General features: G+C 27.8%; 1 protein-coding gene across 8 annotated transcripts; it reads left to right on the forward strand.

The window, feature by feature from the left end:
* The first annotated feature begins 50 nt into the window (after window positions 1–50).
* Window positions 51–16,433, forward strand: LOC139985283 (monocarboxylate transporter 14). 8 transcript variants are annotated; one of them, XM_071999613.1, is made up of 9 exons: window positions 53–899; window positions 992–2,286; window positions 7,010–7,196; window positions 8,999–9,269; window positions 9,947–10,191; window positions 11,488–11,791; window positions 13,350–13,577; window positions 14,698–14,892; window positions 16,241–16,433. In XM_071999613.1, the coding sequence occupies exons 3-9, from the start codon at window positions 7,116–7,118 to the stop codon at window positions 16,423–16,425; spliced, it is 1,509 nt and encodes a 502-aa protein (XP_071855714.1). In that variant the 5' UTR covers window positions 53–899; window positions 992–2,286; window positions 7,010–7,115; the 3' UTR covers window positions 16,426–16,433. The 8 variants fall into 8 exon arrangements, with proteins under 8 accessions (XP_071855718.1, XP_071855719.1, XP_071855714.1 ...); XM_071999611.1 differs by having other exon boundaries at window positions 1,009–2,286; XM_071999612.1 differs by having other exon boundaries at window positions 53–369; window positions 468–2,286.
* The last annotated feature ends 743 nt before the right edge of the window (window positions 16,434–17,176 follow it).

Consider the following 17,176-nt stretch of genomic DNA (forward strand, 5'->3'; position numbering starts at 1 on the left):
ATAATTATCACTTAAGATTTAATATTTAGCATTTTCATAAGAACAGGTAGAACACAATTTTAATGAAATTCAGACAAAATTTTTGTTTGTCATTTAATAGTTTTAGACATGTAGAATCCTAAAATGTAAGTCTTAACTTTAGGAATCCAGCGGTTCAAAAGTTACACGTATGTAAAGCTGAGCGTTTTTAGCACGTTTTACACATTACTTTGATACCTCTGATTTTGAGTAGAGTTGCTAGCGTGTACAAATGCACGTGGCTGGTGGCCATATAGGTACGATAAGTTAAATGTTTCTTTGTATTTGCATGTGTTTTGCAGGTGTTTGGCTTGTTGGTCTAATACGATTCAGTTGTCTTGCAGAATACAGGTAACAGCTTCTTTCAGTTTATGCAATGCGTTCAGAGTGTCTACATGTGTTTCCTAAATTCTTTTGCGTTTGTTCTCATTTTAATTTCTTTCTTTTAGCTTTTCCTCCTCCTGTCATTTTTGTTGTTGTTGCATGTTTTTATATAATACGGGATATGTAAAGTGGAATTTGTGTAATTTGCAACTTCAAAGGGAGCGACTATTGTTTGCATACGCGGATATGGGCTTTTACACACAAGAAAAAATTGATCGGTTCATGGAAAACTGATGAAATTATATAATCCATCAGAGAGCGAAGACGGAATTGGACATTTTTACGGCAATATTGGTCAAATTAAGTGTAATTCCGGCTAAGTTGATTCAGTTTCCAAGAACGCACAGTTGCCTTTAGATAAAGTCATCAAGTCCTCTGCTTTATCAAGTAAAACAATCGCCGCATGGTTTCACTGCCGTCGAGAGATGATAGTGGACCATTTTTAATTAGGGAAATTAGGGGGAATTTCAGAATCAAGCTGTACGATTGATGTTCAAGTAAGTTATGTAACAAGTTCGACATTTTTCTATTTTTGTGTTACTTATTTTTCCACTTGAATGTTGCTACTTTTATATGATTTAAGATTCAGGAAAATTTGCTTTCTAGTTTCAATTTGGGAATATATGCTGACTCCACCTCTGCTTTGACCGATCTATAATATGGATTGTATTTCGAACTCATAATTTTCTCCCACCTTTTCCCCATACACCTATATCTACATTCACATTCTAGATTCTGCTACATTCTCAAACCCGCATGTATACTCCATTCTCTCCTCACGTCCCGTCTCTCTAATTCCCACTTCGATCGTTCCATATTTCCCTTAGTTTTGTTCCTAATTTTTCGTGAACACAGTATCTCAAGTTAATAATAAAGAAATTATATATTTCAAAATTAAAATAGATTGCATAAATAAGCTTAATTACCTTTTAAGAGAGATTGTACAGAGAATTACATAAACTAGAAAACTGTAATCTCGACTCCAACTTTATAACAGTTGTAAATATATAATGATGTAATAAATAATATGACATAATCGTATTACAGATTATCATATTATGGATAGTATATTTCTACACTCTAGACCCTATCTCAACTAACGTAATAATTTTCTTGCATAATGATATGATTAATGATAATCACTGTTTTGGAACTTATATTTTCTTCCAAGTCTTAAGCATTTACAATATACGTGACAATGGAAAAGATTACTTGCTAATTATTTCGAATATCATTTTGTGTTTATAATTTGATCGTTCGTGCGGTAAAGCACGTAGAACCGCACGTAAGGCCAGCTTCAAGACGAGCGGTTTGTGGCAAATCGGTAGCGTTGGAAGAACGGAGATATAAAGTTCTTCTGTCTCACAAAAGAAAGACACATACATATGTATTTCTCTATTCTTCCAGCTCGTCGTTGTTGCGGCAATTTGCCGCAAGCCAATCGTCTCAAGCTGGCATAATGATGCACGTAAATGAAGCCACAAGTCAAAGACCAGGCTCAGCTTAAAGTCGAATCACGAAGCCGGTTTTTATCGGTTGACTTCCCTTCATCGAGCCAGTCACAAATAGTCCGTAGCTCTGTTCGGAGTATATATTGCGTATTTTTCTGCCTCGCTCGAGCCAGGACGCGACACAGCAGCTACCAGTGAAAAGTTTCCAAGAATGCGTTCGACCAGGAAATACGGTAATTTCCAGTGATGGAACACAATAGGAAATTGTATTCATTGTAGTTTCAGTTATTTTAATTGGTAGTTACGTTCATGAAACGCGTTTCCAACAGTGATAATAATCTAAGTATAAATTACAATATAATCGCTTGATGTATCGTCATAATTCAAGCAATGCAACGAGAAATGAGAAACTACGTTTTATTTCAAAGAAATTGTAAGTCTATTCTCCTTTTTATTTTCTCTGATTTCCGTTTTCTGTCATAAATTTTGTTATGTTTCTCTATAAATGGTGAGTCGCAACCCAGATTTTTCATAAATTTATGTATGCTCAAATGTTTATGTAAATGAATTCATATACAAAATTTGTTTCTCTTTCCTTTCATTTTTGTACTGTATTGTTACTGCACCACTTGTACTGTACCGTTAAGAACACTTCTATGCGTTCACAGCAAAGTAAGTAATGATAATTTCGATTATTCCTGTTTTCCGAAAATCGAAAATTGTTTTGTATATTCGTAGCTAAAATTATTTTATTTAATTTCAGTCATCTTTTTGTGTATTGTTGTTGTGTTTGCATATTATTTCATTATTGTATGTATATACACAAAGTAAAATAAGGATTACGAATTTACTAATTTATTTTACATTTGTTTCAAAACTACACTGAGTCAAACATTTTACCTTATTAACAAATTAATAAATCACAAAAACTGTAATAATTTTACATACGAAATATATATTATTGCTATACATTGTTACATTTTTGATTATAAATAATTAATTTATCTTGGTTTATCTTCTTAGCTTTCTTTTTAATCTTTACTTTTTAAATTTCATTCATCATTCTTTATTTATTTTATTATTGTTATTATTAGTCATTATTTAAAAGAATAATGTTACAAATTATTAAGAGAATTGGACACATCTAAATGTAAGAAAAATATTAATATCAATAATAAAATATAAAATATAAAAATATCAATAATCAACGAGTCAGGAAGTCTTATATGTTTTTTTACAACTGACATGTCCATAACTTTCTTTCTCTATGACCAAAATCTTTTATCTATTAATAATAGAATTTCATACATCGTAATAGCATCGAATTTCTATAAACAAAATATGTTTAAATAATTTAAAAATTAGTATACATTTCGTTATTTCATCTTACCAATAATTTCCATAGAAATGATATATGCTCGAATTTCATTTTCTTTGAAATAATTTAATTATCAATTATTTCTCAGTAATCCGAATATAAATTATACTTTCTATTGTTACCTATTATGAAATAATTCATAATGTTTGTTAAGAATTACTTATTTTTAATATCTGTTATATCATAGATTACTAATGTAAACAAAATTTTAAAAATATTTTAAACGTTCCCTTAAAATGATTAAATGTTGAACTCAATTCCTAGTAATAATGCAATTATGTATTACAAATCGTATGTTTTGAATTAAAACATCGTTCCTAAATCAACATTTATTAAATATCTTGCTAAACAATAAAACGCATAATCCAATTCAATTCAATTGAACGCTTCAAGCTAAGGAAAAGTATTATCAAGTGGCCATTTTCACTTGGGTCAAATGCTTACCTAGTTGGATAAACTAGTAATAACGGGGCCATCAAACCATTATTAAACAATAGGCTAAAGTAGGATACATGATGGAGAATTTCATTCTTTGTAATTGAAGTACTTGTCATTAATATCATCTTATCGCGTTTAAAAGCTTGCGTTTAAGATTTTTCCACTCCACGCATAAGTACCTATCAACTAATATATATGTAACTGTCTAATATCTATCTCATTTAATATCTATTTTAGAAATTCTCAATTTATTTAAGAAACAAAAGATATTTATTTGATCATAATGTTTTATTTTAAAATTAATAGTAAATTAAAAATTAATTTTTTAAAATACAAAGTGAAATAAATCATATTACCAGGTTCAAATAGTAATGTTCATTAGAATTTTTTCTAATTATATTTTGTGATTATACTATTATAGACTCATAAATTTTGATATATGAACATTCGAATAAATACAATCATTTCATAAAATTATTCTTGAAAGAATCGAAATCTTTACAGTTTTGTTCATCTCGTTAATTAATTTTTACTTCTTATGTATATCGAATGGAACATAATTCACAAATAAAAATAAAGAAGATAATAAATAGCACATTTAATAAATAGTTAAGTCAAGAATACAGTATATGATTCTCTTGTAAAATAGAGAAGATAGTTTATATTTTAAGAATATAATATTTAACGAAAGTATCATTCGCTTAAGTCATGTCTAACTTCTCATATATTGGGTAAATATTTATAAAAAATGTATTTTCATGTTTATTTGATAATATAACATATTATGTATGTAGTAATATGAGTGGTGATAAATGTTTCAATTATTTGTTAGTTATAAATATTTTTAAAAATATAATATACGATAAACGAATTTTTCATTAGCTATTGATTATTATACCTCATTTATTCAATATAATACTACAATATCTAATATAAAAATTTTTTATAAATATTTTATTAATATTATTCTCTATTTGTATAAAATAATATACTACTGCTAATGCGAAATATGCTTATATCAATGTAAATACTTTAAGAGTGTATTAATAATCTTTTTAGTATAATATAACTTTATAGTATGTTTTCTTACATCTTTTTACTCGTCTTTATATTCTTTTTTTTATATTAAAAAGTCATACAACAATGAAGATAATTCTTACTGCACTTATCAATTATCAAGTAGTATTCTATCGTATCATCATTATCAGGATAAAAATATACATATGTATTCTTAACTTCTTTGATAATTTTCTTAAGAGGCAATATTTTTTGGTATTAATATAAGTTGTATAAAAAGTGTTGAATTATTTCATATCTCATAAAGATCAGTCAAATATGTATGAAAAATGTCATCCTATACGAATAATCATATTAACTCGTATGTAGAAATATGTTTAATAAACTAATCACTTTCTACTTTGATCGTTGAATGATAGATAATGTTAAGGAGAAACATACATCTGGAGTGTTCTAAAATATAAATATAACTTCTCACAAACTTTTCCGTTATTCTGTTATCTACTGTAATTTGTAGATCTTACGTTTTATAATGTGGTACGAAGTATTCTATCTGTAATCAAGAGAACAATATTTATGATCAAACAAAACGTTCGAGCCAGATTTTAAGACCAGTAAAAGATAAAGTATATAATATACTGGTCCTCAAATAGATACATTGTTTAACATTGTTCTTTAAAAAAGAAGAAGAATAATTTGATTTCTTCGTTTTACGCTTTACAATTATACATTATATTCGAAATGAACAATTATTTGGACACATAAAATTTTATCAAAAATGAATTTTAGTAAACATGAAATGTAACAAAAATATTTGTTTATTATTATAAATAATTTTTGATTATCCAATCCTATAACGTATTTAAATAAATATTAATTACATAAATCAATAGAAATAAATTTAAAACATTAATTTAAATATATTAGTACTCGGTATATAAAGTACGCGTTATAAAAAAATAACATAGGTTGAACATTATAATAATTTATAGACTTAGTGTTTTATTATTTTCTTGATTGCAAAAAAATACAATATTAAAACAGACATATTTGCCTTAATAATATTTTATATTTAGTATTATATCGTATAGGGGAACACACATTAATCTGAATCTCATCACAGATTACAGATTATGTATGATATGTAAAGTATTTAAGATACTTATTATTATTATATTTGATCTCTACTTTGATTACATTTTAAATAAAATCCGATTAATCCGAAAAGGTGTCTATACATTTTTCATTTAGTAAATTTTAAAAGATCGAAACGGAATCTATCCAGAAATGGTCATTACTTTTGCGTGCGCGTGAATCAATGTGTATCATTTTGTACGAATATATATACTTTATTCATCGCTTGAAATAATATAAATTTTGTCCTTGTATGCTGTTTTTTCCTTTTTTAGAGTCATAAATACGAAAAGTAAGTTACATGAGAGATAAGGTAAATTATTTTAAATTATGTGAAAGATTAAAATATGTACAATCACGGTAAAAAGTACTCGTGCAGCAATGAAATTCAACAAAAAATATCGTTCGTTAAGAAAATTTTAATAAATAAAGGATATCTACATATCCTTACGAATCCGCAGAATAATTTTCATGAAAGGAAAAGTGGGATATCTATATTCCATATAAAAATATTAACAAATATTTAAAAAATGGTAGAAATATATAATATTTAATATTTAATATTTTCACGAAGAATATAGATATCCCATCTTTTCTTTCATGAAAATTATTTTGCAGATTCGTAAGGATATGTAGATATCCTTTATTTATTAAAATTTTCTTAACGAACAATATTTTTTGTTGAAATAAATTACTGTACGAATAATTTTTACACTAATTGTATGTGGATTTTATAAGTGCATACCTTTAAATGTATTTAAATCTGCTTTCATCAAGTAAATTCCTTGATAGAGAAACCCATCTTTTGCTCTAAGAAAATAACAGAAAGGTTTCTCCAATAAATAAAGTAAATTTCTTAATTTAGAATAATAATATGATTAATTAAATTTGTAACTGCCTTGTTATCGAAACTTAATTTCACAGTTATATCTAGAAACAATTATATATTTCGCCGATTTGATTTTTAATCAAAAATAACGAACACGTAATTACGAATACAGAAACAATCATCACTGACAGTTCAAACAACGGTACGGTTCGATTTCTCTGTGGTTATGGAAGTTGTGGAACTGTAAACAGTTGGTATATACACATGTCTCTGCGTAGACGTAGACGTCTAGTACTTATCCAAACTAGCGCGTATCTTATCATTTACCCAATCCGTCTTGTATTTGGTCGACACGTTAAGTTTGCAGTCTGCGATCGACTCCAAGGCACGAAAGAAACAAGGGATCGACGTCGTATACTTGTCATTTCTATAGGAATCGTAACGTGAAAGTGGAAGCAGTATCTCGATGATAATCGATAAAATGTCACGTGGTGAAGCTGATAGAGGTTGGGCGTGGATAATCGTCGCTGGCGTGACAATCATTAATGTGAGTTTCCCCAGTGAGTTTTCTGTTTTTCAGTCTCCTATACAAACTATAAGCATAGAGACATCGCGTGCTCTGAATTGACTTACCAGATGCATACATATGTACTTACTATGAGACATATTCCATAAACATGTGCTTTTGTTTAATTTTCAAAATATAAAACTGAAATGAAACAATATTATGGTTCATCCTATGTAATAATATTATGATTTTGAAATTATACACTAGCAACGTATCTACATTTACGACTACATTTCATTCTACGCAAGATGATGATCATTATGAAAAAGATGTCAGATTCATTACAGCATCAATTGGAAGTGTACTGAGACTAGTAGTTTTACACGAAAACCGGTGGAAATTTGAAAAATATCACCATTTTGTCAAAAACCTACTTTCACTCTGATTACAATTATTTATGAATGTATGTTGCAAAGCTTGATATTTTGAACAACTTTTTTCTTATACATATAACCGATGGTCGACCGTAATTTTCGACTTGTATGTAAAAATATCCCTCTGCTTGGCTTCAGTTTTCAAACTAGATTGAGTTAGTAAGTTAATATAGTAGTGGTTAATCCGGTTACCGCGCTGTTGCAGCGCGCCATGAAGCGATCAGCCAGCATTGTTTATATAAATGCCAATTCACTGCGCTCGGCCGCTCCGCCGTGTTGTCAAATAGCCTATTTGTATTATAATACTAACTCAATCCAGAACTGAATTTGGAAACTAAGGTCAGGCAGCAGAATATTTTTTTATATAAACTGAAAACTAAGACCTTATATGGAAAACAAACTTGACGGAATTGAAAGATTATACTAAAAGCAACCGTTTTATCACGTCCTTTCTCTTGTGTGTTTATTTATGTAGTAGATATCAATAGCGAGGATTAGTATGGAAGTATTGTACATATTGTATTGTATAGAAATATCTATATAATATAAAGTAGAAATACAGCATAAAATACATTATATAAATATTCTGTGAAATAGATTCATAAATTATTTAGAATTATTTCCCCTCAAATATTCTAATACATAAAATATTGATACATTTATGAAAAATGCATGATTTACGGTGATATTTCCTAAATAAATGAAATAGCTCTTATAATTAAATAAAATTTAATTAAATTAAAATAATATTTAATAAATTGTAAACAATATAGTTATATGTAGAAACATTTATGTTTCGTTTGAACTATATTCAACTATACTCTTAATAAACACTCCAAATAACAGATTCTGTTACAAGCTCAAATATAAGCCAAAATATAACATTATTAAATTTATGACGTATGAGGTGGGTAAACTATTCAAGGACAGTAAACAAGAAGAAGGATATACTGTTTTTTCACTTGAAGTCTCAAGTTATTCAATTATTCAATTAGTAAATTTATTATCTGTATTGTACAACTCAGCTTATTTTCCTTTTCTTTATACTGTATCACACTAAATCATGTTATTAATGCGAGAGAATACAAATGTATTTATCAATATTTAATTTGATATTAAATAAATTATACGCATACATTAGATTGTTAGACAATATCTAAGTGTCAAGCTTGAACATTTATTAAACTGAGATATTGGTAAAATCGAATCTAGTCCATATTTATCAGACATGTGCAACAATTGTTATAAAAACCTGTTAAATTAACAGATTTTTGCATTTAATGTAAAGATTATACTGTTATATTATAAAATAATTTTAAATGGCTTGAAACGATTTTATTTTACTACATATGTATGTGAGAGCACGGATACATTTCTAACTACTCGTTAACAATGAATATGTTATAGCTGGCGATACTTCCAATACAGCAAAGCTTCGGTCTGATCTTTAGGGAACGTTTTTTTTTACTCGATATAACCGCCACACAGACATCGTTAATTGTTCATTTGAGTGGTACTATTACAAGCAGCCTAGGTCTGATAAGCGGTCCAATGATGAAGAAATTCACGTTTCGAAAAGTTGCCTTTCTTGGTGGTCTTATTATTATCATTGGAATCTGCGCGACTGCGTTCGCAGTCTCTCTGCCCGCCATTATTATCACTTATTGTATTATCGTCGGTGAGTAATCTCTACCGGATGTTTGCTTTTTTTTTAATCCTCATAAAACAACACATTATTCTCGTGGTGTACTTGACTTTATAGCTATAACGTTATGTGTGAGAAATGAAAATGAAAGTAGATTAAAATAACATATTTCTCTCGTATTATATGTTTGCGAAGAATAGAAACTATGTACATAATTAATATCAAAATTCTGTGAAAATCAATATCACAGTGAATTTTTTAGATAATAAGTAGTTAGAGATAGTAGTAATAGATAAGAAGTATCTACACAATAAATACATCTTGAAGAGTACTTAAATTGAAACATTGTTGCAATGGACTCTAATATAATCATCTCTCTAACACGACTAAATTAGATGTTTGAAACAAAAAATTATTAGCCTTTCCAAGATCGAATTTTTATTAATTTGTGAGAGAAATTGATGATGAGTGATAGAAAAACACTTTCGAATTGTTTTTTAAAGAAGATACATTTGTAGTAAAATTTGAGATTAGTTTTACCGAAAGAAGCATATACGAGTATATCTATCTTTTAGTTAAAGTACAATGTTGCTTATACGCAATATCGAATGTAAAAAGATTAACATTTTTGTAGATGTTAAACGTTATTTTATTAAGCTAAAAGCTTCTACCGAGAAACATAAACATTGATATTAAATCGTAATTTATAGGTATCGGTCATGGTATCATGTTTCCAGCTACGAATCTCGCGATGAACACTTATTTTCGGAAAAAAAGAAATGTGGCTATGGGATTATCAGTAACTTTAACTGGCCTTGGGCCTATTTTGATGCCACTTCTAATAGCAAAATTATTGGAAAATTATGCTACAACTGGGACTCTTTTGATCATCGCAGGTATAGCGATGCATTCATTGATCGGGGCAGCGCTATTGAAACCATTTAAGGAAAGAGAAGTGAGTTTAATAAGCGTATTAGGAGGATAATGTGTATGTGTTAAGAGGACATTGAACGATGTATTTATTACTTGAAACTAGGTTGTAATTTCTTAGCAATTATAGTAATTCGCCTTTCACAATTAATTGAATTTTATATGGACTATTCACTTCGTTTAAAGTTATTTTTTAGTTTACTTCTTGGACAAAAAGTAGGTTAATATATATATGAATTAATATATATATGATATGAACTTTGTATACAAATTTAGGAATGACTTTTGGCATGCAAATATTACGTCTGAAAATGATTATCTCAAAATCCTCCTTTTTATCGATCGATCACTGAATATTTTTTTTCTCTAAAAGAACCGCAAAAATGACAGTAAATATAGGTACAAATAGGAAATAATATTAAATATATGATACAACATTGAATTATCATTTTGTTAACATATACATATACGTTTCTATATACGTTTTGCATAAATTTTTTCTACTTCTTTATACAATTAAATTATCGAACAGCAATACTGCGTTCATAGCAATTTTAATACAATAAATTAAAAGCCTAATTATTTATAAAGTTACAAATAGTATTTATAACTTTATGCACTAATTTCATACGTCCAATAGTTGTATAGTAAATAATAATCATGTACACATGTTTTTACACACTAATAACTACAAACTAATAAGTTAAGTAATACATAACAATAATATATTGATAGACAAGTAAAAAAATACTGACTATAGGTATGTATGTATATTCTATAAAAAATATTTTACGAAAATACTGGAGAATAAGTACAGAATAGTATTTTAATCTAGCTGTGTAAGATGTTATCTCTATGTATAATTGAAATCTAAAATTCTTGTTTCTAACAAAATCTATTTAATAGTAGGCATATAGGCAGAGAAAAAGGGTTGGTTTTTGTTTAAGAATATATCTTTCTGCAAAACTTTTATATGCATAATATATTTAAAATGAACTTTATAATTTTGATCGAGTTTACGAGAATATTTTATTATTCATGATTATTAAATATAATTCATTGATTATGATTGCTAGTAATTATTAAATTATGAATGTTTATGTAAGTTCTATTTTTATGTACGTAATTAAAAAAATGTAATTTACATGAATATTTACTGTACACAATAAATACATATTATAACCAGCACTTTCCATATAATAGTTGCATAAACATCTGCTTGCTTAAATATAGCCATAATACATCTATTGTTGTTCACTGTCTTCTTATTAGATAGAGATAACAATGATTAACGTTCACGATCAAGTTTAATTTGTAATAGATTACAAGTATAACAAAGGACAATGACATCACGGCATCTTCCGCAGAGAGCAATGAAACCGGTATACTGAGAGAAGTCAAAAAATTAAAACTTGAAAACGTAACTGTTGTCAAAAACGACGGTGCTAATTCTAAATTATTGGAAGAACGATTGGAACAAAATACGAGCAATTTTGAGCAGAATTTATCAGAAAATGTGAATAGCGAAAATAGCAAAGGAGAGAAGAAATCGATTTTGGGAAAAATAACACAGCATATGGATCTTGACCTTTTAAGGGATAGTCGTTATGTCGCCGTCATCCTAGGTAATACTGCATAAAAAATTATTAGATAAATGTAGCTTTTTATCATTTATTAGTTATTTTACAAGTTAATTCAAAGCAATATGTAATAAGATAACATAAGAATTCAAAAAATAATTATTTCTTCCTCTTAAAGATTTCTTGTAGGTTTCCATTGAAGCTATCTTTCTAATACGAAACATATAGAGTATTATATTTTCAGCTCTCAATGAATAATATATTTTAATCATTTTTTAATGTATAATAACATTTAATATATGAAATTTTCATCTTTTACTACATTTACTACATTGTGAAAGAGTTATATATCGCTAAAGTTAATTTTTTCTTAAAGTTTTGATATTTTCTACAAATTTATATTATTCTCGATTATCCGGGATTCGGGCAAAATATTGGTGTAACTCTAAGAGGATGAATTTATATAAAAATTGACCCGAAAATACAGAGTAGTATCTTTTTGCACAAAGCGTTATTTTTTAATGAATCAGTGGTGAAGATTGGTCAAGTACGCGTATGCTTAGTTACGTACTTATACATTATGTCACAGATCAGGATTAAGGGAACGGAATATTTGGGAGACTATAACCCTAGCTATCGCTATTTAAGAATCCTCATTTTCCAAATCGTTAATAAAAGCTGTCCAATCACGAAAAAAACTTTTAAATAAATAACTAATTTTTAAATATAATTTATTACAAAATAAATTTCATTTCATATATATATATTTTTTTTTTTAATTTATTTCATTTTTATCTCCTTCATTTTACTTTTATTTTTCTATAATTGGGACCTTTGTTGTAATTGAGTCGATAGTCTCAAACTACAAAAAGGTTTAATTCGACTCTGATCTCACTTATGTCTACGTTTAACAGACATCATTGCAATTCTCCTGACTCATTACAATACATAGTACGAGATAAAAGATTTTTGTTCCAGAATTTTTTATTCTTATTCCACGGTCCTTTCTATTTTCTTACTTTTCTTTCTATAAATATTCGTCCAGTTCTTATACTAAGAAGATGACAATTCATTGTCGATTGTTTTACGTAGTCACAAAGATAGAATGACAAAGACTCGGAGTCTGAATTGAGAACGATAACAAGTTATAAGACTGTTGATGTTTATGTAAACGTAACTAGCACAAGTCTATAGCACATTTAAATGTAAGCATATTCGATAAATCTTTAGCATTAATCTAATCAGAAGTAAGGCTGTCGTTCCGTAATTTTTATTTTTAATTACACCGATTCGGAAACATCCTGTACACGCGTATTGTACAAATCTTCAAAATCGATTTTCTTGAAAAAAAGCAACAGAATTTTATCTTAATCTGTTCGTTTATCTTCGCATTTATTTTCTTTGCATATAAGAACGTAATCTAGTCGATTGACCACGTTATGCGGGACTCCTTGTATATAAAGAATATAAAATATACATATATAATAAATATTTATTAAAGCAAATTTTATAATAACATTAATATAATTTAATAAAACATCAGGTCCTATAATTATAATAATTTGCTTATTTCTCCACCATTATTGCATTTTATTTACGACAGGTATGGGAGTGTCTTTAGTCGCTGAAACAAACTTCAACACGATGATTCCTTTCGTCCTAACCGAACTTTCTGGTCTTGAAAGGGATTCGATCGCAACCATAATGTCTATCCAAGCTGTGTCAGATATTACTGGACGTCTTTGCATTCCACTCCTTGCGCACAAAGCTGGTTGGACATCCAGGAACCTTTACATGTTATCTTTAATAGGATCCACCATTGGAAGGACCAGTACGTACAGCAACGTAAAATATTCGAAAATGAGAAATCGACCCCTTCATGGCAACAAATATACGATCTGCTGGGTGGGTTGATTTCAGCTTTCTGGTAATCTGCAGAGAACCAATAGAAGTTACGAATATTGGTTCTACTGAAGCGTTTATGAACGAATTGTTTTATTTTTCTGTTGATAAGATTTTGATAATACTTTATTGATGTTAATATTTTATATATATTTCTTCTTGTTCTATATATAAAAATTTTATTTCATAAATCTCTGTGACATTAGAACTTACATCTTGTTGGTCAGTTCATACGGAGGGTGTCTCAACTTTTTTCACAAAACAGTGTCAGCTTATTCTATGAGTAAAAATATAATAAGTAACAAATATCATATAAACATAGATTCATAAGTGCTTTAGTAAAACGTTATAATGAAAATACCAAATGACAATGAATCGATTATTCATTTAGATATAATGGTTAAATGAGCATTACCCACAATAGATATCATTCTATGAAATTCATTTTCCTATTTCGTCCTATCTCAATAAATGAATCGCTTATTCGTATCAGTTTAACATGCTCATTTTGTTAAGCTCTTATATAAAAATCTGCTAATTTCAGTAAGTAACTTTCCTTTTTTTTATTGGTGCTGTTATATTGTTTTATCTTCTTTTTATCTTTCTTTTACCTTTTTCTATTTAATCTAGTTTCAGACAATCTACATACGTATGTATGTTCATACAATACATTTTTTCTTACTTTATATATAAAACATATTTACAAAGTTTGACCGTAAAAAACTACGTCAACTTATATACAACAAAAAAGATAAAGCAGAATAAAATATTTAAGACTGCCAACATACGCATAAAATTCAATATTTGCAAAGAATAAATATTAATTTATAAAAAATATTAGTATTAATTTAAGGCAAATTTATAAGTTAGAATAGAAAAATAATAGTCGTATATATTTACAAAACATTTACATATACCAATCTGTATATGTAGACACATAAATAAATAAGATAAATAAATAAATAGTACATTAATAAAATTTTATTAATTAAACGATTAGCAGATAACATTTTATAAAAGAAATTCAGAACTAATATCGTTAATTTTAGTATTGTCAACGTGGGGTAGTACGTACATTGTGGTAATCGGCGTTGCATTAATTATTGGAATCGCTAAAGGAACGAAAGCTGTCTTCCAAACGCTAATAATTCCTGACTATGTATCTCTTGACAGACTTTCAGCTGCATATGGGATGCAAATGGTTTGCAATGGTATATTGTCTATTGCCATAGGCCCATTAATAGGTAAATGTGTTCAATTTTCTTATTTTATATTTATTTTTTTTATACTTTTTTATTGTTCACAATCGCATCAACTATTACAATAAGCTGTTAATGGCTTTGTCCATTCTTACCTTTATTAATTAATTTACTTTTCATAGATTCACTTTTCTGTCTGATTAAAAATTATAATTGCTACTGTTCCCTGGTAATTTTTTATGCATATCGCTGCTCTTTAGAAACTTGTTTTGTTATTTTGTTACTATTTCAATTATTACTTTTCGTTATCATCAGAGATCTTTCTTTTGTGCAATTATATTATCTGTATTATTATATAACTACCGTAACAAGCAACTACCTTATAAATAAACAAATTGTAGTTTCATTCATAATGAAAGTAAACGAAACTTATGAAATTAATTTTAATTTTAGACAGAAAATAAACAGAATAAAACTGGCAAATAAGTTTACACCGAGTCTTGTCTCACCTGATTTCATTCTTCTTGTGCTTTTCTTTCGTATTTTCTCATTTTGACCCACATTTTATGCCTCACCTCGATTCGCTTAGCGCGTTTTCAGTGTGCAAATCTCAATGTACTAAATACTTTTGCTTTACTATGTGTATAAAAATACAAAAAGGATTATTAAATTTTTACATCTTAAATATGTAGAGTATTTTCTTTATTGGTTATCTTCCGTACGATGGAAAGTTCAGGAATGCTTCACACATGAATAAAAATATATATAAATAAATATATCAAAGAGTAACATATGAATACTTATACAACTCGACTACACAAAATGCTTGATTTCCAATTTCGATCAACTATTATCCCATACATACATTTTCCATACGATATAAATATGTAGTCTGACGAATGTTTTCATAAATACATGAGGCAACCCATATTTTTCAACTAAACGATATTATATGCACCATTTTCCTCATTTCCGCGTATTGCATGTAACCAATAGTGATTGAAAATATTTAAATTTCCATAATTCTATGCTCCTGTATATGAAATGCAAACTATATATATATTTATAATTATCGAAATATTATCAAAAATAAAATGCACAATCTTTGCAATACTTTATACGATACATTACACAGTTACTTTCATTATAAAATATTGATACATTTTTTATTAAAATTTATGTGAAATACACAGCAGAATACATCCTGTAATACAGTTTATTATATTATTAAATTTTTAAAGCTAGATACAGTATGTGGCCGATAGAATGGATAGAATTGAATAGAATACATATGTACAAATATTAGCATCATACTGCATCTAGGATACTTATTAATGCAACTAGAAATATAAGCTTCTGCATTATTATTAATTTTTTTGTTTTAATGTTTAAGGTTTAGTACATGACCAAATGATGAGCTACGTAGGCGCACTCCATTTCACATCAATTTTAAGTTTATCTTGTGTTGTTTTATGGTACATGGGAGGACTCTGGGCATTTAATAAAAGCATTAAAAAACATAGCGCAAAAGAAGAAATGTCTCAAGTACAAGAAAATTGCCCTGAATGTAATGCATAAGCATCTACTATATATAATTGAATCGATTATAAACAGAATTTCAATCGGGAGAAAAAGTTCAACAAAATTTAACAGAACAAATATTTAGTATAGTATTAATAAAATAAAATAGTTAAATATCTTCCGCGAATATGATGCAAAATTTAGGCTTCGTGATTTCGAAGCATAACATAGAACATTGGAATCGGAATAATATCGCAAGGATTAAAAAGAGAATATTATTAGTGTTAAATGTTTATTTTCAACGACGTGCTATTTAATATTAAGTTATTAAATGAAGCTATCTTCGACTGATTCTTATATAATGTTAAAGACTCCTTGAGTGATGAAAAACTTAAATTATTTAATAGTGTACATTTGTAAAATATAGTTTTATGGTATATTACAGTTTTTTAATGATGCCATATAAGAGACAAATTAATTAACTCTGTTCGAATTTCTCGTTTAATTTCTGAAAAATTGGACGCTATCCGTTTGATAAAATTTGCGAACTAAAATTGAAGATCTTTCGGAAAACGACGTTTATCAGTTTGTCTTTTGAATGACTGAATTAATAATATCACATAATGTTGTCATAAAATAGTTATTTTATTTTGTTATCAAATTTTATGCTGTACGGAGCCCCGTAAAAACTCAAAAAAAAAAAAAAAAGAAATAAACAGCACAATGTTTGCAAATACACTATATTTCTTAAATTTCTTATTTTATTTTCCCTTTCAATTTCAAGCCTACGAAAAGATTATAGAAGTTC

The sequence above is a fragment of the Bombus fervidus genome, chromosome 3 (genome assembly GCF_041682495.2).
Source record: "Bombus fervidus isolate BK054 chromosome 3, iyBomFerv1, whole genome shotgun sequence".
Lineage (NCBI taxonomy): Eukaryota > Metazoa > Arthropoda > Insecta > Hymenoptera > Apidae > Bombus > Bombus fervidus.

What these genes read in the sequence shown, in the direction of transcription:
- LOC139985283 (XM_071999610.1), top strand. Translation starts at nt 7,116, where the DNA reads ATGATAATCGATAAAATGTCACGTGGTGAAGCTGATAGAGGTTGGGCG. An exon ending in AACCATTTAAGGAAAGAGAA is followed by an intron (nt 10,192 to 11,487) that starts GTGAGTTTAATA and finishes AATTTGTAATAG; the next exon opens with ATTACAAGTATAACAAAGGA. An exon ending in TGCCATAGGCCCATTAATAG is followed by an intron (nt 14,893 to 16,240) that starts GTAAATGTGTTC and finishes TTAATGTTTAAG; the next exon opens with GTTTAGTACATGACCAAATG.